Genomic DNA, 20,252 nt, shown 5'->3' on the forward strand with positions numbered 1-20,252 from the left:
AAAATTATTATTAGGAACATTTTTAGGGTTATTATATAGGGTATTCATTTATGGTTTGTGCTCCTAAGAACATCTAATATGATTCATGTTTTATAAATGCACATTTGTGCATTTATAAATGTTATAAATAAATGTATACATTTATAAAAGATCTGTACTACTGATCTTTGGTATGGTCAAGTACTGGTGGTACCACTTATTTTAGCAGTAATAAGTCTCACAGTAAAAAAACCAATACATGGCATTTAACTATGATAAAAACTGTTTCAAGGAACAAAAAGATAACGACATGAACTTTTAATGAACACAACTACAGAAGAAAGAAAGAAAAACTCTTAAAGAAAAACTCTTAAGAGCTAAGGTATATGTAACTCAAAGGGTGCAAATTCCTTATCCGTTTATAATTTTTCCGCTAACAGTATTCACGACTCTTGCGTTGCTCGCCGCCATTTTTAAAAGGTCAAAGGTTATCTCATCTCGGCAACTCGTGCATCAAAATATTCTACGAGTTGCCCAGTGGAAAATACCACATGAGGGGGTGTTCATGTGCATTTTCCATGTTGGCTTTTGGTATTTACCATAATTACCATAGCACGTGAAGGCACCATAACAATCCTTCGTTTTACTCGCGTTTTCGCAGTTTCCCAAGTCATATACAGCCACGCAGCAGCACTTTTACAACTCAGTCCGGCTGAGGCTGAAGCCCCCTTCCGGCGGGAAGGAGATGCTACTGGGAAAGTGACGTGAAAGCACTAAAGCACACCCTGAAGTGGTGAGGAAGTGTTCAGTAACGTTATGGCTGTACTTGTCAGCAGCACATAGGCTAACAACATTTTGCACCTCACAACATGTGGATTGCTGTCGTCTTAATCTCTTTGGCTTTAGTGGCCATTGTCTTCAAATATTTGTTGAGAACGCCTGGGCCGAACCCTTTCGGTATCGATACGCGCGAGCCGTTGAAGCCCATGGTGTTTGACCGTAAGCTGAAGAACAAAGTCCTGAAACAAGGTCAGTTAACGTACGAATGTCAACTTACGTACTACTGTACTGTCTATTGAAGTGTTAATATTGCTGACTAGATAATACGGTTTTGATTGACAATACGACCATACGATTGAGTTATGCTTAACAGTAAGTTATTGTAAAATGCGTCTTAAATGTGTACTTTAAATTAATTAGCCTACCTTTTACTGACCCTTTGCATCTATCTATCTATCTATCTATCTATCTATCTATCTATCTATCTATCTATCTATCTATCTATCTATCTATCTATCTATCTATCTATCTATGACAGCTTAACAAAACCTTTTTCCTGCATCAAATGATTTGCTTTTGCTTATCACTAAAAATCCTTAAAATAGTCTAACTCCACATTTGTTTCCACATCCAGGCTTCCTGGCCAGTAAGGTCCCCCAGGATTTGGATGCAATAGTGGTTGGCAGTGGGATTGGTGGATTGGCAATTGCTGTCCTGTTGGCTAAAGTTGGTAAGAAGGTTCTGGTTCTGGAGCAACATGACCGGGCTGGAGGATGCTGTCACACCTTCACAGAGCAAGGCTTTGAGTTTGATGTTGGTGAGAATGAATTTTGTACCTCATCCTGATAAACCCTATAAAAGAGGCTTTGTCAAAGATAAGCACATTTATCGAGTCTTATTAAACCAATTATCATAGCCAGATATAGCCTGGGTGCCAGCCCGAACCCCGTCCACAACATTTTTTGGTCGGGAAGTTTGGTCTGGACTCGATCCATTGAGTAATTATGCTCGGCTCCCAGAAGGCCGAGCCAATCAAATTGCCAGGGCGGGCTTTAATCGATGATGGACAGATGATCGTTACGTAATCACCCACGTCATCAAAGAGTGGAACCTTGGGTTGAATTAGTTTACAACAAAGACGACTGCAGCTGGAGAATTGAGATTTCACGAGTTCACACTTACAAATAAGTCAGATAGAATAAATGCGTATATGAGATTTAACGAGTTCACACAAATAAGTCAGATAAATGCGTAGTGCAGAGTTTTTTTTTTTTCCTGGTTCGGTTGAGACACGCCCCATAATCAAAGCCTTATGAAGCAGTATCAGACTCACATTCTGACTAGAATATGCCTTTCCCCTGCCTCAGGTATCCACTATATTGGGGAACTGCAGCATCACAGGCAACTTCGCTGTGTGATAGACCAGTTGACCAATGGGCAGCTGCAGTGGGAGCCGCTGGATAACCCCTTTGATAAAGTGGTCCTGGGTCCACCAGAAAATCGGCGCATATACCCCATCTACAGTGGACGGAAACGCTATATGGACGAACTGAAGAAGTGCTTCCCAGGGGAGGAAAAGGCCATTGAGGAATATGTGAGACTTTGCATGGTGAGAAACAAGTATAGTGTTTAGTAGGTGGTTTAGATATTAAAATACAGGGGTTGTCTATCAGGTATCAGTGGATATGCTGGTCATATGGAAGCTGTTTTTTATTCTAATACATACACTACTGTTCAAAGGTTTTTGAAAGAAGTCTCCTATGCTCACCATGACTGCATTTATTTGGTCAAAAATACAGTTGTGTAAAATTCCTGTGATTCAAAAGCTGAATTTTCAGCATAATTACTCCAGTCTTCAGTGTCACATGATCCATCAGAAATCATTCAATATGTTGATTTGGCGCTCAAGAAACATTTCTTACTATAATCAATGCTTTGTATTTTGGTGTAAACCATATCTAAAAGTTCAAAAGAAAAGCATTTATCTGAAATAGAAATCTTTTGTTACATTATAATTGCTTTACTGTCAATTTTGATCAATTTAAAGCATACTTGCTGAATAAAAGTATTAATTTCTTTCCAAAAGAAAGAAAGGTCTTACTGACCCCACACTTTTAGTTGAAGCCATTCCGTGCTCTAATAATCTAGGGTATTTTAATGCCCTTTGAAGTTAAAGAAGAAATGTCTTTATGACTGTATGTATCAGTTTGCATGACCTTTACCCCACAATCACAGCCACAGACAGGCACTAAAGATTGTTAATGCACTATCCTACGTGTCATTTGACTTAGAAATTGATTAGACTTCATGGAGTAAAACACAAACTAACCCTGATTTTTAATACTCCTGTCAGAAAGTTGGGAGGGGCGTATGGTTCGTGGGTCTGCTGAAGCTCCTCCCAATTCCTCTTGCAAAGTTCCTGGTGTACACAGGCCTGGCCAAACACCTCTCTACCTTTTTCCGATATGCGTCCCGCAGCCTGACAGATGTGGTGAATGAGCTCACACAGAATAAGGACCTGAGAGCTGTGTTGTGCTACATCTTTGGGACCTACGGTAAGAAAATCATGCCTGATGGGAAATTAAGATATCAGTTTGTTGTTGTATTGGTTTGGGTGCATAAAGCTCTCAGCCACTGACCTTCTTTGGTTTTTGTGTTTGGTAAACAGGTAAAATGCCCAAAGAAGCAAGCTTTTCCATGCACTCTTTGCTTGTGTGCCACTTCATGAATGGTGCCTGGTACCCACAGGGTGGTGCTAGTGAGATCGCCTACCACATGATCCCCATCATTGAGAAGGCAGGAGGTGCTGTGCTTGTTAGAGCACCTGTCAACCGCATACTCCTCAATGACGCTAAAGAGGCTATTGGTAACACGTCCCACACAACTCTTTTATGAGAATATACAGAAGCTTTTAGCTTCTTGCAGCATTGTTTTGTACTGTACATTTCCCTGGCTGTGAATTATACGTTTTACAGTTGATTCGATTTAAATGAGACATGCATTTTTACAGTGGATTTAATGACTGGATTGTTCTGTTGGCATTTCTGCAGGTGTGAGTGTTCTGAAGGGGCAGGAGGAGGTGCACATACACGCTCCCATGGTGATTTCAGATGCTGGAATCTTTAATACATACCAGCATCTCCTGCCTAAAGATGTGCAGAGTATGCCTGGTGAGAGAGAGTTTATTCTGTTATTAAAGATGAAGGTTCTCAGAGAGCTACTGGATTTCCTGCACATTGTAGATTGTTATTAATATTATCATAATTATTATCATTATTTATTATTATTATCATCATAATTATATCAATCAGTATCACAATACCTTTTTGTATTAAATTGTTAAACTTTATATTTTATTTACGTGAAAGATCCATCAATGTTAGCATTGCAGTACAACAAAAACAACATTTTTATATTATTATTATTAATCATTCATCAATAATCAGATAAATTTTTAAGTTTAAAATAGAAAGAATGGTACATCTATAAAATAATATATTATATTATTGATTAATAATAATATGTTGTGGTTGTTGTTGTACTGTAATGCTTGGACTTATTTATGTAACCTAAATGTTAGTATTGCAATATAGAATTATTAAATCAATGTATTAATACATTTTTTGTTTTACATATTTTAAACATTTATGGGCTTTATTTATGGGAAAGATTCATCAATGTTAGGCATTGCAATACAGTCTCAAAAAAACTATCAACTACATTATTATTAGCAGTGCTAACATTTCAAATAAAATAAGGCATATATTTGAAATTAAAACATGAGACCTAATGCTATGCCATCAGTAAAGTTGAAACCTCTTTGCTGTGACGTTTGTTAAGTATTCCTTTTAATGTGAGCGTACTGTGTGGTCTTTTTGTGATGGTACTGTGCAGCGATCCAGAAACAGCTGAGTATGGTGCAGCACGGAGATGGGGGTCTCAGTATTTTTATTGGCGTGGATGGGACAAAGGAGGAGCTGGACCTAAAAGCAGACAATTTCATTATCTTCCCTGAGAACAATTTGGATGAGCTGTGAGTGTGAACCTACCTATCCTAAAAAGGATGCAATCAAAATGTTGTGTGCTCCTCAATCATTGTCTACTGTAAAATCAGCACTGTTCTCGTTATGTGCTAATGTCTGCTATTCTTCCAGGGTGGAGGGTTACATGAAAGGGAGCAGGGAAGAATCTTCTAAAAGTAACCCTATGATTTTTGTGGCCTCGCCTTCAGCCAAAGACCCAACCTGGCCAGAAAGAAAACCAGGTAGAGAGAAAAAAAGTTCACATCTGGAATTAATAGTTTTGTTGATCGGATCACAAGTGGACAGAGCTACATGAATGTGTAAATGAGATGCAAAGTGTTTTGAGCTTGTCCGCATTTTACCACACGAGCGTACGAATGTGATGTAATCAAATCAGTTACTACAGGTTCTCCAATAAAGTAACTGACAATTCTGCTTGATGCATCATCAAAATCCAAATATGTTTCGCCTACAGGTAAATCCACCTTGACTGTTGTTAGCTTTGCTAACTATGAATGGTTTGAAGAGTGGAAAGATGACAAAATCAAGAACAGAAGCACAGATTATAAGGAGCTGAAGCAGGCGTTCATCAATAACATATTAGAAGCAGTGACTGAGATCTTTCCTAAGATCAAGGACAGGGTATGAACTCTACAAACACAGTCTTTGTCTTTTTTGATTTCATTTGTATTATGCACTGTTTTTGTCTGTCTCTATCTGCAGATTGAATTTGTGGATGCAGGCACCCCAATCACAAATCAGCATTACATAGGCGCTCCTAAAGGGGAGATCTATGGTGCTGATCACGGAATTCCTCGCTTTAGCCCTGAGCTGAATGCCATCATCAGACCACAGACACCCGTTAAAAACCTCTTCCTCACAGGTGGGTGCGTCTGATTCTGCCTGGTTTGGCTTAATGCAGGGTTTCATAAACTTTTTTTGTCAGCCGAACCGCTTAGATGTGAAATATTTACTTGAAGTACCCCTTGAGATTTTAAATTAACACTTTAATTATTGATTTACGAGTTGTCATGTTCATGATTCTCTGATGTTCATGATAATAATGTGATCAAAAATAAGGCAATTGTTTGTTTGTTTTCATCTGTTCATCTTTGTTTTTTTCCCTGTAATACAGAGTTTATATCTCACAATTCTAAGATAAAAAGTCAGAATAGAAAACTCACAATTCTGACTTTTTCTCGCAATTGCAAGTGCTTATCTCGCAATTCTGACTTTATTTATCGCAATTGTGTTTATAACTCGCAATTCTGACTTTTTCTCAGATTTGTGAGATATAAACTCGCAATTATGTTTTTTTTTTAATTCTGTGGCGGAAACAAACTCATAAGTAACAGTATGTTTTAATGCTAACTAAAAAAATGAATTATATTTGTACTGTAAAAAAATATATTATTAAGAATTAAATTATTTCTTTCACTCTGATACACGCAGACTCAGTGCATCAGACATTACAGTTATTTAATTAAATTTCAGGCTTTTATTTGATAATCATCACTCTAAATCATATTGCTTAGCTTTTCATGAACGAACGAAAAGCTCACGAACGAACCCTTGTTTGGGAAACCCTGCCTTAATACATGCAAGTCCATATGTGTACCATCCAGAAGTATATTTTGAGACATGGGCCATGCCTTGCATTTTTGTATTTGCTGTTTAAAATGAAGAATACGTAAGGTGCATTTCAGTGATGGTTCTGAGATCTCTGGTTTGTCCCCTTTCTCTTTCAAATCTGCACTTCGCTTACAGGTCAGGATATGATGATGTGTGGTTTTGCTGGAGCGTTGGCAGGAGCGCTGACGTGTGGTTCTGTCATCCTGAAACGTAATCTTCATCTGGATGCCATCAGTCTCACCAGAAAAGCCAAGAATTGCAACAACAAGAAGAAAGAATAAGTGTCTGTAACACATAATCTACATAATCATTTGTGTGTGTGTATAAATCTGATATATATATATTTTATATAATATAATTAAAAAATTAACCTCTGCACAACCTAACAATAATGCAGTTAATCAAGTGCCTTACTGGTTTAAAACACGGCTATAATTTCAAATCTACTTTTAAAGGGAAACAAGTCAGATTCAGTCAAATTATAACCTGTGAAATAATGCACTTAATCAAGGGTTTTGTAAAAACAGTGCTGCTGTTATAATGACATTTTACTAAACCCATTAACCTTTTTGTATGTGTGTGAAAAGCAGAAGACAGATGCACTTTGTAATTTGGGTTTTTGTAACTAACTGTAAACTTAAGTCTTAGTTGCACTTAGATAGAATGAATGATTGTGGATCTAGGACTCTAGGTCTGTATAAAGGGTTTATGCAAATGATATATTTGAGAAGCTGTCTGATGATGGAATGTGCACATTTATATTTACCTGTGTATTTTGCTACCTTTTAAGTTGCAGTGATATTGTTTAAATGTGCTAATTAATATACAACGGATGCTTGTCCGGAATCCGGAATAAATATGTTGATTTGAACAACAAACCACTGTGTGAAATGGATGTGGTTTTACATCAAGGGGGCAGTGTGGCTGCAAGTCTCAAAATGGCAGATATTGATAAATGCATTTTTTTCTGAAATTGTTGTATCGTCGGATTAATCATCAGGACCCTGCAAGAAAAAAAAGAGATAATCTTTAACAAGCCTAAAGTCTGTGTCTAAAGTAATTTGCATGGTATAAGTTAAAGGTATTAAATATGCAGGTTTTTTATTTATATTTATAGCCTACGATATACGATTTTTATCGACATTCAGTGCATAAGTGTATATATCTTTTCACCTGAGAAAATAGTTTTTCTTAAATAGTTTAGTGAAATGGGGAAAATCCATCCGAATTCTACAGCTGTTCATTGGCTGGTGGTCCCGATATAAATCTCACACCCCTGCAGGTCGCGAGGTTTTATTAAAATCATGGCAAACAAAACGTATTGATCAGTGTGTGTCAGTGATCCGAAATAGTAGATTCTCCTGCTAAAGGCTTTGGATGCCATTGACCGAAGAGGTAAGTCAGTAAATTATAACGTTTTATGTACAGTTTTCAATGAACAAACAACACAACCTGCACGCTTACCGCGGTATTAAAGAAGATATCATTTTCAATAAACAATTTTATCATGATGTTAAGGAGAAATTCAGATCGCGTCACCGCTGATGGCATTTGGGTCATTCGACACGATTGTGGAAACTGGAAAAGTCGAATTTATTTTAATCTCAGTAAGTCAATGTACACACTTATTTAATTTTACATGCCAGTGGAATGTCGTCCTTTACATTTCCCCCCCGGAATTCAATCAAGTATATTCATAAAGATTATTATAGGCCTGTTTATCTAATTGTTGTTTATTCGGTTTATCAATTTAATTTTAAACGGTTAACTAACAGGCCGAGTAATTTGAATCGCTTGAACACCAGTAAAATGGAAAGTCTTAACAAAGCTCGGTCCGACTTTCTTAATGACTTAATGCCTTTTGTAATTGCAGTAACACGGACTGACAGATTGCTCTGATCCAAACATGGATGACAGTTGTTGGGAGAGCTCAGAATCAGATTATGAATTCCTGGCAGAAATCGGCCAGGGCTCCTACGGGAAAGTGTACAAAGCCAGAGAGAGGCGCGACAAGCAGCGTCTCATAGCGGTGAAGAGACTGAACCTCCCCGAGGACCCAGAGTGTGGCATCCCTCAGTTCGTTATACGAGAAGTGGCTCTTCTGCGAAAAATAGAGCACTTCAACCACCCCAACATAGTCAAGTGAGTATGGAAACGGTCGGTCAAATAGCCTACCAAAGAAGGTTTGAGAAGTAGAGTTGAGTTTTCAGTTTGAGCACTGTGACCTCTCTCTCTCTCTCTCTCTCTCTCTCTCTCTCTACTTTTTATTTATGGACCAAAGTATATTAAAAGTAGGAGGGATGAACATGTTCTGTTAAATTTTCTTTTTGGTCAGGCAAAATTGGCGATATGGTTATCAAGAAAACATTGCTTGATCGATGCTGGGTCAACTGATGTTGTGTCTGTTTTAAAAGGGTTATTAAAATCTCGTATTAAAATTGAGTTTACATATTATAAATTGGTCAATGATATGGAGATGTTTAAAGGTAAATGGGCTGTAAATCATTGTATTTGTGATGTTGATGTTGATGAGTGTTTACTGTTTAATATTTAAAAAAAAAAAAAAAAAAAACTTGATGTATGTATAAATGTACTGTAAGTAGGCACAAAAGTTTTTGAATTGATGTTGTTATTATGATTATTTAATAAGGCTCTTATGTATTTATTGAATGATTAAAGAAGACCTAAAAGTCAAAAAAAGTCTCTCTCTCTCTCTCTCTCTCTCTCTCTCTCTCTCTCTCTCTCTCTCTCTCTCTCTTTAGGTTGCTGAATGTTTCAGCTGGATGGCAGAACCAGAAGTTTGACCTGATGTTGGTGTTTGAATATATCGATCAAGATCTGACCACATTTCTCAGCAAAGCATCAGCAAAAGGCCTGGCCAGGGACAAAATTAAGGTTTGAACTTTGCTCCTCTCATTTTGCAGTGACAATTTTGAATAAATTAGTAATAGTACTGCAGTAAATATTTTCTCTGTGAACATCAGTTTTTGTATAGCTATAAAAGAGTTATTGAACACTTCATCCATCCATCATAAAAGTAATCCATACGGCTCCAGGTGGTTAATAAAGGCCTTCTGAAGCGAATCGATGCGTTTTTATTAGAAAAATATCCCTAATTATAACTTTCAGATTTTTTTTTTCAGCTGATGTACGATAAAAACATTGATAGCCAATCAGAGCTCAGTTTTAAAGAGCATTTAAAGTGCCAGATGACAAAACTGCATCTTACAATAAACAGAATGATATTGTGTGTTGGTGTGGACTTTAATATAGTTATTGTTATATTTATCTTCATAGTTATCGTTCTTTGTGTGAATTGGCCTTCTCTCTCTCTCTCTATGTAGGATGTGATGCGTCAGCTGCTCAGCGGACTTGACTTCCTCCATACCAACACTGTCATTCACCGGGACCTGAAGCCAGACAATGTGCTTGTGAGCAGTCGAGGGGTGGTCAAGATCGCAGACTTTGGTTTAGCCAGGATATACACATGCCATATCGCCCTCACCCCATGTGTATGGACCTCACATTCACAGTAATATGTTGGAGTGGTCGGGAGCTCTGGCATGTGATTTGTAATTGTGTGTTTGTGCAGGTTGCCACTCTGTGGTACAGGGCTCCAGAGGTCCTGTTGCAGTCCAGTTACATGTCTTCAGTGGATATGTGGAGTGCCGGCTGCATCTTTGCAGAGCTCTTTCTGTTAAGGTGAGAGCAAAACAGTTCAGAGAGATATTCTTTTACAATTTGACGTCAAGTCGCCACTCGACATAGACTACCATTCAAGTTTGAGGTCAGTTTTTTTGCTTTTATTCAGCTAGGATACATTAAATTGATCAAAAGTGATAATAGAATAGATTTCAATTTCAAACAAAAATGATTATTTATCAAATAAGGTCACACTTTAGTTTAGGGTCCAATTCTCACTATTAACTAACTGTTAACTATGACTTTTGCCTCAGTGAACTCCAAATAGTTAATAGTTAGTAAAGTACTTGTTAAGTTTAGGTATTGGGTAGGATTAGGAATGTAGAATATGGTCATGCAGAATAAGGCTTTATAAGTACTAATAAACAGTCAATATCCTAATAACATGCTTGCTAATAAGCAACTAGTTAACATAGTGAGAATTGGACCCTAAACTAAAGTGTTACCAAAAACGTGAAGTATTAATATTACCATGAACTGCATAAATAGGTCAATAGGTTTTATTTCCTTATAGTTGATAACTTCACAGTGTTTATTTTGTGATGGTTTCATAGCCTCTCCACCCAATAATTCAGCACAGCTTGTGAACCTGTATTTAATGTAGTCTTTTTTTGCGCCCAAAATAAACCTGCGTGTGGCCATGCTACAAGGTCATATTTTATTTTGCCTTGTGCAGTCATGCTAATGCCAAATAATCACTAATATAAGACCTAATTAGATGAATTTGCACCAAAATACAAACAGCTTGTCAATTTCTGAGGTTTGTGAGATGGTTTAACTTTCTCAACTTTTCTGCAGGCCGTTGTTTTGTGGATTCACAGAAATCCAGCAGCTGCAGAAGATCTTTGAGTGAGTAAAAAACAAAAATACTTTTGAATTCTCAAATGAACTGCAACCAAGAACTACACACTTTTGTGATAATTGTTTGTTCCCTCTCTCACAGGGTAATTGGTTTGCCGGATGAGGAGGACTGGCCCATAGAAAGCCCTGTCTGCTACACCCCTGCCTGGGTTGAGACAAAGCCAACAACACAACTGCTGCCCAGCCTAGCCCATGAGGAGAATGTCCTGTTGTCTGTAAGCGCTGCTCATTGATTCCTATATGGAGAGAGACTGTAGTGACTGCTACTCAAAATACACGTTTAAATAACTGTTTTCTTGTCTGAAACTTCCCTCTCCACGCAGCAATTTTTGGCTTTCAATCCAGCTCATCGCATTTCCGCCTGCAGAGCTTTGGCTCATCCTTTCCTGGCTAACCGCAACAGTGAAGATGAGTGACAGGTGGGCGGAGTCACATAATTATCCTGGCTCCTCCCATCCAGTCTGAGCTGCACCAAGAATTATTCTGCCACAAGAGCGATTAGATTGATTTTTTAAATAATGGAGTAAAGTGAAACACCTTAACCATTGGATCACTTTTTTTATTTTATTTTATTTTTTATTTATATTTCTCAAATGAAAACTTCTTGGTGGAAATGGAATAAGTTACTGATACTCTGTAATGATGATGTTTAAAAACAAACAAATGCCCTTATGAAACATTAAGCTATTTTTGGAGCTCTCATGCCCTGACTTTTCTTTTTTTATATATATGTACATCACCACCTTGTTCACGTGTTTACGGAGGTGAGGAATGAGAATTTGTCTTTTTCACTTGTGACAACTCTCTAATAATGAAATTTTGTGTATGTTGCAGCACAATTTGTTGTTAAACAGGTAAGTTTGATGTTTCCAGATTGTTTCAATGTGCTACTTTAAAGACTTTTTTTTCATAGTACTGTTTTTATAACATTTTGTGTTTGTTTTGCCTTCATTTTAAAGGCATACGATGTTTTAGGTTCTCAGCAAATTGTTTGAAGTTTTTTGTTCATGATGAATTTGAGGTAAACACAAACACGAGCCAGCAGTGCCTGTTTGCTGTTGAACGGGCTGAGAGGGATATTTAAGCTTAGTGATGTTTAAGCTTAGTTATGATTTTATTATGAATACAAATCAATTAAATATGTAATTGAATGCACATTTTACCATTTTCTTTATGCTGACACCTCAGTAATAAAACAGCAATTTCATCATTGTTTGCCACCTTTTTTCTCTATCAGCAGCCAAGAATATCTTATGCAAATAGTCAGAGTTTGAGAGGGTTACTTTTAACATGCATTCCCTTACAGTTACAAATTACTTCATAAAAAGTATTTAGTAATGTAATCTGAGCACCACAATATGAAAGTAATGTAATCTGATTACTTTTGGATTCCTTCAAGGTCACATGTTCAAATAAAGTCAAGCAAATATACGTGTTCCGTACTCCAAAACCTGAAAAGTAGTGCTAAGATGCCTACAGCTATGAAAGGTGACCACTGGGAGGCAGTCATGGTTTGCAAATGACTGGATCATTGGAACTTCCTATTTTTTATACTCTGTCCGTCCCATAGAATGACATCTGCCATCCCCAAGAAATGTAATGCAGAGGGATCAGCAAGTCTAAGAATATTTTTCCTTGGACAAAATTATAAGTGCAAAATTGGTTCATGTTTAGACTGTGGCTCCCGTTGGTCCGTATAGCCTACTACTGGTTTTGCACTTATGACACCTGTTGGCCTGGATCTTGAAGTTTGTTTACTGACAAAAGGTGTTTTGTTTTTGTTCCTTTTTTTCTGTCTCATTCTAAACAAATCCACAGCATTACTATTTTTCTCCGTCGACTGCATGATGTAAACATTACGACGCCCATGAGGGGGCGACCCGCGCGCATGTGGACCGTTTAATTCTTAAAAGTGTTTTTGTAATACTTTAAATTAGCAATGAGTTTAAAAATGAGTTCGACCAAGTAGCTTTTTTTAATAAAATTAGCTGTGCCCCCTTGCAATGGAATGTTACCCCCTAGTCATGGGAGTATTTTTATCTCTCTCTCTCTCTCTCTCTCTCTCTCTCTCTCTCTCTCCCTAACCCGACCCCCCCCACTCACACCCTAAAAGGCATTTCACACTCTCTCATTGGCCATTAGGGCAGTGTGTGTGTGTGTGTCTGTGTGGAGCTGTCAGTGTTGATCCAAACGCACAGCTGATCCATCCACAGATCGAGTAAGTACCGTCATTCATTTCTGCCGTTACATTTATCACGAGTTTTAAGAATAACAACAGTCAGATTTTCCTCGTTGTAAAACTAAACGAACTTTTCAGTTAATTTCGTAAAGTACTTAAAAGCGACGTTGTTTTGGCAGTTGATGCTAAACATTGTAAAAGTGTCTTGTTTCTTGTGTAATGAGCTGGCGCGCTGGGTTTTGCTTGCAGGAGTCCAAATGAGCTTTCACTAAGTGGATCTATACTGTATAAAGTGAGTGAAATGTGATATATCTGCTCCACTATCCCATATCTGCAACCGTGCTTGCACCTATTTTCAGCGCAGCAAACGCACCTGTACACCTCAAATTAAATAACTCTCAAATAAATGTACGCTACTGCAAATTCAAATGACTTTGCCATTTGTTAATATAGCAAAATCAATTGTCCATTTGGCACATTATTTTCATATTGTGGTCACCTGCATTTTCTTATCAGAACTTTTATGATGAGCAGTAAATGGTACCACATTTGACTTTTTAAAATGCTTATAAAGGTATATGTATTCTGCTTTCATAATGCTTTATAAGTATATAATGTTATACATAATGCTATATCTTAATCAGACAAGTTGTTTATTCTTGTGAATAAATGTATCCAAATACATAGTTTACAGTAGTACAGTACATTTTAATATTTTATTATTTATACCTTTAATTATAGCATATCATCAGCATTCAGCAACATTATGTGGTTATTACAGTGTTTGCATTTAGGCTATTTATAAAAATGCATTGCATTATAATGTGTCTTATAAAGTCTTTTGAATATCTGTAATACATGTAGAGGCTTTAGGTAAAGTGCTACAGGTTATTATTGAAGTTGCGTGCATGATAATCAGTGAAGGATGATGATTATAATGGGAAAAGAAAATGGACATTAATTGTGTCTTGGAAATTCTTCCTTGTGCCCTGCCTTGACATTATGAGTGAGTGTGTGTGTGTATGTGAGGGTTATGACTTGTCTAGCTTGTGTGACCCGTGGGTTATGTGAGTACAACCAAGGTCAAAAGCTAAATCATATTTGTCATCTGCTGCCATTTATTTGTTTATTTATTATGTTTATGCAGACTGTTCCTGGTTAGTGTCTTAAACATCTTGCTGTTGTACTGTTTACCTCTTGTCTTAAGACTATTACCATGCCTGTCATGCCTGTGTTAAATATAACCTTGACATTGCATTACCTGATCATAGCGCAGGATGGGGGCTAGAAGTCCTGGAATCCCATAATGGTTATAACTGTAAGTCCATGAACGTGATGTAACGGATATAAATGACATGTAATTGGACGTGTCTTGCAGAAGAGTGCCTTAAAGCGAACCGAGTCTTTATAATAGAGTCATGCAAATCTTGTGACTCTAATTATCTGTTTGTATCTGCTTGTCTGTGTTGCTCTCAGTCAGTCAGTGGTGGAGATTTTAAGGGTGCGTTCACACTTGGCAGGTTTGGTTCAATTAAAACGAGCTCTGGTGTGATCGCTCTCTTAGTGTGGTTCATTTGAATTAAGTGTGAATGCTGCCATCCGAACCTTGGTGTGCACTGTGCAACAAACCAAACAAACTCTGGTGCAGTTCGACTGAAATATGAACTCAACTGGACCAAAGACATCTAAACAAACCAAAAACAAGATGTGTCACAAGATGCAACCCTAAAATGCTTAAGAATACCTGGTTTTGCATGCTTGGTAAGTTCTTGGTAAGTTTTGTATCTTTGGGTTAGTAGTTAAAAATGACAGTAATGAGTAAATTTATAATTTTCTATTTTTCATTGAATCATTTACTCAACCGATTTGTTCACAAACACTGATGCTGTGACTCATTTCGAAGGCTGCGCCCTCCAGAGGTCGCATCGACCACATGTCGATTGAAGCTGTCTCATTTTAGAAAAGCATCCATTATAAAATTTACTGTTATTCTCCGTTATTACTGTAATTTCTTTCTTACTTTAGAATGTAATTTACATTTACATTTATACATTTGGCAGACGCTTTTATCCAAAGCGACTTACATTGCATTTCAAGGTACACATTTGCATTCTTATCAGTTCTTATGATTTTTTTCAATGAAAAGGGAAAAACAAACAATGTTTTGTTTTAAAATCTACATTCTTGTTTATTGAATTGTTGTTTATTAACACCATATGGTCTCTGCCTTTTTACTCCCATAACTTATCAGAAAGCCATCATTGCTAGTTCTAACATGATTCATTTTCTGAAGGTGTAACCTGCTGCATCGTGCTTTGCATGCCAGTTACACACTCTTGCTCCTGTGAAGTTATTAGTGTAGTGTTTGCAGAAATGTAATGTTTAACATAACATCCATTCATTCTCAGAAAGATACTTAAGCCTAAAGTCACCAAGAAATCAAAGTTGACAATTCTTATTTTTTTTTATGGAATATTGCAGTATTTATTATAAATGATTCCTCTGTACATTTTTTTTTAAATTCATATGCTCTCATAATTTTTAATCAACATAACTTCCCCTTCTCTGTTGGTGTGAGGGCCTACATTTCTTCTTGTTCGTTTCATGCTGACTTTAACAGTTAGTCAGCTCAAAACAAAATAGTTACAATTATTGTTATTAACAATAATAAAATTATTATTAGTAGTATTATTATAATAGATAGTCATAAATATTTATTTTTGTTGACTGGTTAATTATTGCGTCAAAAACCAGGAATAAAACAATAATTTAAAAGGCACATCTGAATATGTGTTCCATACTACATGTATTTCACCTGCTTCTGTTTTTCTTTTTAACATGAGTACAATCCCTTTGGCAACTAATAAACGATTTAATTGGTGTATCTCAAATGCATCTTGTATTACTTGTTTTTCCGGGCACAAGCTTATGAGACTTAATTTAAATGCAGCTGGATTGTTGTGGATCAGCCACAAGAAAACACACCTGCCATAAGCTAACTGTAGTACAATTCCAACGGCTGTTAAGCAAGATAAGTAGCGTGTGCTGAGAATACCTCAGTCATTACTGAATCGTGAATGTTGCCGTCTATGTGTGTGTGTGGTTGTTTGCATATATCCGTGCTCAGCACATGTCCATGTCGGATAGAGTTACCGGATTAAGGACTGATGAGTCTAACTGATCCCAAACGTCAACCAGCTACTACAGTGCCTTTCCATCCCGTATCCTCAAACTCCCTTTCACGTGACTCGCTCCATCTCTCCATCTCTCCGACTCTGTCATACTGTCTCTGGCGTGACCACTTAGTTTGGTTGATTACTGCTGGGTGCTGTGTAGCTTTTGTCTTCAAAATATTAAGCAAACAAAAATAGGCCTAAATAAAATGTAAGTTTTAAGTAAAATCAAAGTGGCGCCAAACAGACGGCCTGCAGTGATAAGTTTATTGCACTTTTATAACCACTGCAAACATTTTTAGATGTTTAAAATCAGCACACACATTTTGATTTTGTCACATACGGTTTGCTCTCCTGATTTGAGACTTGTATCGGGATCTTGACGTGGCTAAGCTTCTTAAATCTCTCAGGAAAGTCTCAGATGAGACATGACTCTCATGCTCCCTATAGAGAGAGGACATTGCTGCTGAAGATCCTGTTCACTATTGCATTAAAAGTCTATTTAGAGCAGGGTTTCTCAAACTCGGTCCTGGAGGGCCACTGTCCTGCACAGTTTAGCTCCAACCCTGATCAAACACACCTGAGCAAGCTAATCAATGTCTTCAGGATCACTAGAAACTCACAGCTAGGTGTGTTTGATCAGGGTTGGAGCTAAACTGTGCAGGACAGTGGCCCTCCAGGACCGAGTTTGAGAAACCCTGGTTTAGAGGTTTAAACTAATATGACCTAATATCGAACTGACTTGTGTATAATTTATCTTCATTTCTATATTGGCCAACTGTTTAGTATAGTATAACAGTCTGAGGAACCCTAAATGAGGCAGTCTTGAGTTGCAGAAATGGCTTGTTCTGAACTTTGTGACATTACAGAGTTAAATGTATCAGCCTGTAATTTCCAGTATTGGTAGATGACATTACTTAGAGTTCTTGGTAGGTCCATTTTGTAAGTTCCATTCCTCGTGATATGATTGCTGTAGATTTGAGAGCTCAAACTCTGCTTTGGGCTCCTGAAACACCAAATAAGGCTCACTGAGTGAAGTTGTGGTCCCTCTCTCTGCTGTGGTACTGCTGGATCTTTGCTCTGTTGTTATATCAGGGCTATTGTGTTTCAGTTGTGAGCGGATCTGGCAGAATGCTGATGCTTACAGTTTGCTTATTTAGGAGGAGAGGAGCCCCTACAAATACACACACATACACACACACACACACACACACACACACACACACACACACACACACACACACACACACACACACACACACACACAGACACACACACACACACACGTCTGGTTCGCTATCTTTGTGTGGACTCTCCATATAGGCATAATGGTTTTTATACTGTACAAACTCAAACTGTATATTCTGACCCCTTACACTAATACACTAACCCCCTAAATCCTTCACAGAAAACTCTCTGCATTTTTACATAAAAAAACAAAACAAAAAAAATCACTTAGTATGATTTATAAGCTGTTTTCCTCATGGAGACTTAAAAATGTCCCCACAAGGACAAGGATTTCAGTTATTGCCATCTTTGGGGGGACATTATGGACATACATTTCCATAATGTAGGGTTTACCAGGACACACACACACACACTCACGCACGCACACTCACGCACGCACACACACACACACACACACACTCCTCTTTGATGCAGCACTCTTGGAGGGCTCCCATGGGTAGGCCATCAACCACACCATGTTGTGTATGGGTGATAAGATGATGATGTCATTATTTATGTATGAGTAAAGCTGTAATTGTGTTGTTATGGCAACTTGGCGACTAGGTAACCACATCTGTAGAGTCATGAATGATAATTTGGGAAGGCGTGTTCTGACCGGTCTTGTTTGGGTAATTTCATGTATTACAGCTGAGTGTGACTAACAAGATGATGGCTTACAGTCTGTGTCTGTATCAGATCAGATGCATTAGCTCCACTTGTTCTTCAGGTTCTTCATGCTGTTGTTCAGAAATGACTGTCTTTACTGTTTCTGTGGGTTCCCAGAGATACGTAAAATGAACAATAATACTAATTATAGTTTTCCCTTAAAATAGGTTCCTCTGACCATCAACATATATTTGACAGATGGAACTGTATCATTAACAATATCCAATAAAGTATTTTTTGATTCTTGCCAAATCAAACTGCAAAAATCCAAAAAGATAATTAGTAGTAAAATATTATAATTACTAAATAAAAATATATTGTAGCACTGTTTTATACACTGATGATAGTAAGAAATGTTTCTTGAGCCCAGCTCGTCATATTAGAGTGATTTCTGAAGGATCATGTGACACTGAAGACTGGAGTAATGATGCTGAAAATCAGCTTTAACATCACAGGAATAAATTACATTATAAAATATATTAAAACAGAAATACTTCACAATATTACCGTTTTTATTTTGTACAGCCTTGATGAGCACAGGAGACTTATTTTAAATGCATCAAAAATCTTACCAACAGCAAACTTCTGACTGATGAAAATATCTGATACACCGTTATTCAGTTTACTCATTACAGCAAAACAATCTGGCAAATTTAAGCTGGTCTAATCATTTTTGTGAGTTTGGCAATTGCTATTTACTGTTTCTGACTTGTGTTGTTTACTTAAAATGTGTTGTAGTACGCCAATACTAATAATACACTCAAATACACCTGTGTTGGTGTTGATGGATCAGCTTGTCTGATAAATGGCTTGCCCTAAAAAGACTGCTGAGATGAGCTGCACTTCAGAGGTGTAGAGTGTCAGTGCAAGAGGACTTTCCCAAATTCAGAAGCTCACTAAAGCAGGTCATGGAGTACACTTACACTGATAAATAGGAAAGGTAAATGCTAATTTTGCAGGTTTGCAGAACAGGGTCGAAATAGGTGTTGATTGTTGAATGAAAGTATTTTCTCGTCCTTCCATTTATCCATAGACATCTGACACCTCAGTGTGTCGAGCGGATGATCTAAGAACTCTTTTATTTGCTTTCTGACAGTGCCATGTCCTCGGGGAAGTGATGAGGATGATACACAAACATATTGTTCGAGAAACCTGCTGTAATTTGTTCTTCTGATCAATCAAACATTTCTACGGTTGGGACTCCACCCTTGTTTTCCAAATTGAGGCATTGAAATCATCTTGATCGTACACCAGGAATTATTCGGCCTACTTCAAACATCCAAAGTGACAAAACTGGAGTTGATGATATGGACAAAATGGAAAATGCAGCCCAGGAGTCCAGAGCTGAACGCATAGCTCGCTACAAAGCAGAGAGACGGCGAGAGCTGGCTGAACGTTATGGCAGCCAGGAAGAGGAGCTTCCATCCAAGTGGTCGAGAAGAGACAGGGAAGGACGCGGCGTCCGTGACTCTAACTATGTGGAAAAGTCTGTTTCAGGAGGAATGAATGGAGGGATGGGGAGGAATGGACGGACACCATTAGAGGAACGGCCTGTTCCTGCAAGGATCTCCAATGGATGTAAGGTGAACACCAGTGGAGAGAGCACACACCAAAACAGGTGAGCTTTCCTGAGGATTCCTCTCGAAATTTATCCGAATTACTTTCTTAAAACACATTCCTGGCTTTATTGTGGACATAAATTAGGCATCATGTATTGTGAGGGAGTTACATCCTCTGCGAAGATCACACAGGACTTCCAGCTTTGGATATATTCTAATCCTCACAAGATAAAAATTCTGCTAAAAATAGGCCTAAATTTAAGATCAATCTATTTGAATTACATATAAAATTTCCATCCATTTGGAATACACTGTTTTGACATAAACAATCTAATAAAGTTAATGTGATGCATATCTGTCAGTCATGCATAAAATAAACAGGTAAGATTTTCACTCAAAAAATCATGGCATAGTTTATTATTAAATCATCTATTTTAATTGTATTTAAATAATCCTATTTTCAAAAAGCATT

The 20,252-nt window shown here is 37.5% G+C and overlaps 3 protein-coding genes across 10 annotated transcripts in view; all 3 read left to right on the forward strand.

Moving 5' to 3' along the window:
* Positions 1-759: 759 nt before the first annotated feature.
* Positions 760-7,282, forward strand: retsat.2 (retinol saturase, tandem duplicate 2). The gene is made up of 11 exons (XM_081376581.1): positions 760-1,008; positions 1,394-1,576; positions 2,127-2,368; positions 3,113-3,314; positions 3,428-3,625; positions 3,810-3,929; positions 4,654-4,792; positions 4,914-5,023; positions 5,257-5,423; positions 5,505-5,664; positions 6,549-7,282. Exons 1-11 carry the CDS (start codon positions 849-851, stop codon positions 6,692-6,694), a joined length of 1,827 nt encoding a protein of 608 aa, XP_081232707.1. The 5' UTR covers positions 760-848; the 3' UTR covers positions 6,695-7,282.
* Positions 7,283-8,292: 1,010 nt separating this feature from the next.
* On the forward strand, positions 8,293-12,185 carry cdk21 (cyclin-dependent kinase 21). Its single transcript, XM_081367836.1, has 7 exons — positions 8,293-8,555; positions 9,176-9,308; positions 9,758-9,925; positions 10,006-10,115; positions 10,914-10,964; positions 11,059-11,191; positions 11,300-12,185. Exons 1-7 carry the CDS (start codon positions 8,320-8,322, stop codon positions 11,390-11,392), a joined length of 924 nt encoding a protein of 307 aa, XP_081223962.1. The 5' UTR covers positions 8,293-8,319; the 3' UTR covers positions 11,393-12,185.
* A 903-nt stretch (positions 12,186-13,088) lies between these two features.
* Positions 13,089-20,252, forward strand: part of svilc (supervillin c) — a 32,408-nt gene continuing 25,244 nt past the window's right edge. For 7 of the 8 annotated variants that reach the window (XM_081384782.1, XM_081384783.1, XM_081384784.1 and 4 more), the window contains exon 1: positions 19,395-19,839. In XM_081384782.1, the coding sequence (XP_081240908.1) occupies positions 19,529-19,839 (311 nt within the window). In that variant the 5' untranslated portion in view covers positions 19,395-19,528. Of the gene's footprint in view, positions 13,195-19,317; positions 19,840-20,252 lie in introns of those variants that run through there. The other variant, XM_081384789.1, reaches the window with a different exon arrangement.

This window comes from Scardinius erythrophthalmus, assembly GCF_964197995.2.
Source record: "Scardinius erythrophthalmus genome assembly, chromosome: 1".
Classification (NCBI taxonomy): Eukaryota; Metazoa; Chordata; class Actinopteri; order Cypriniformes; family Leuciscidae; genus Scardinius; species Scardinius erythrophthalmus.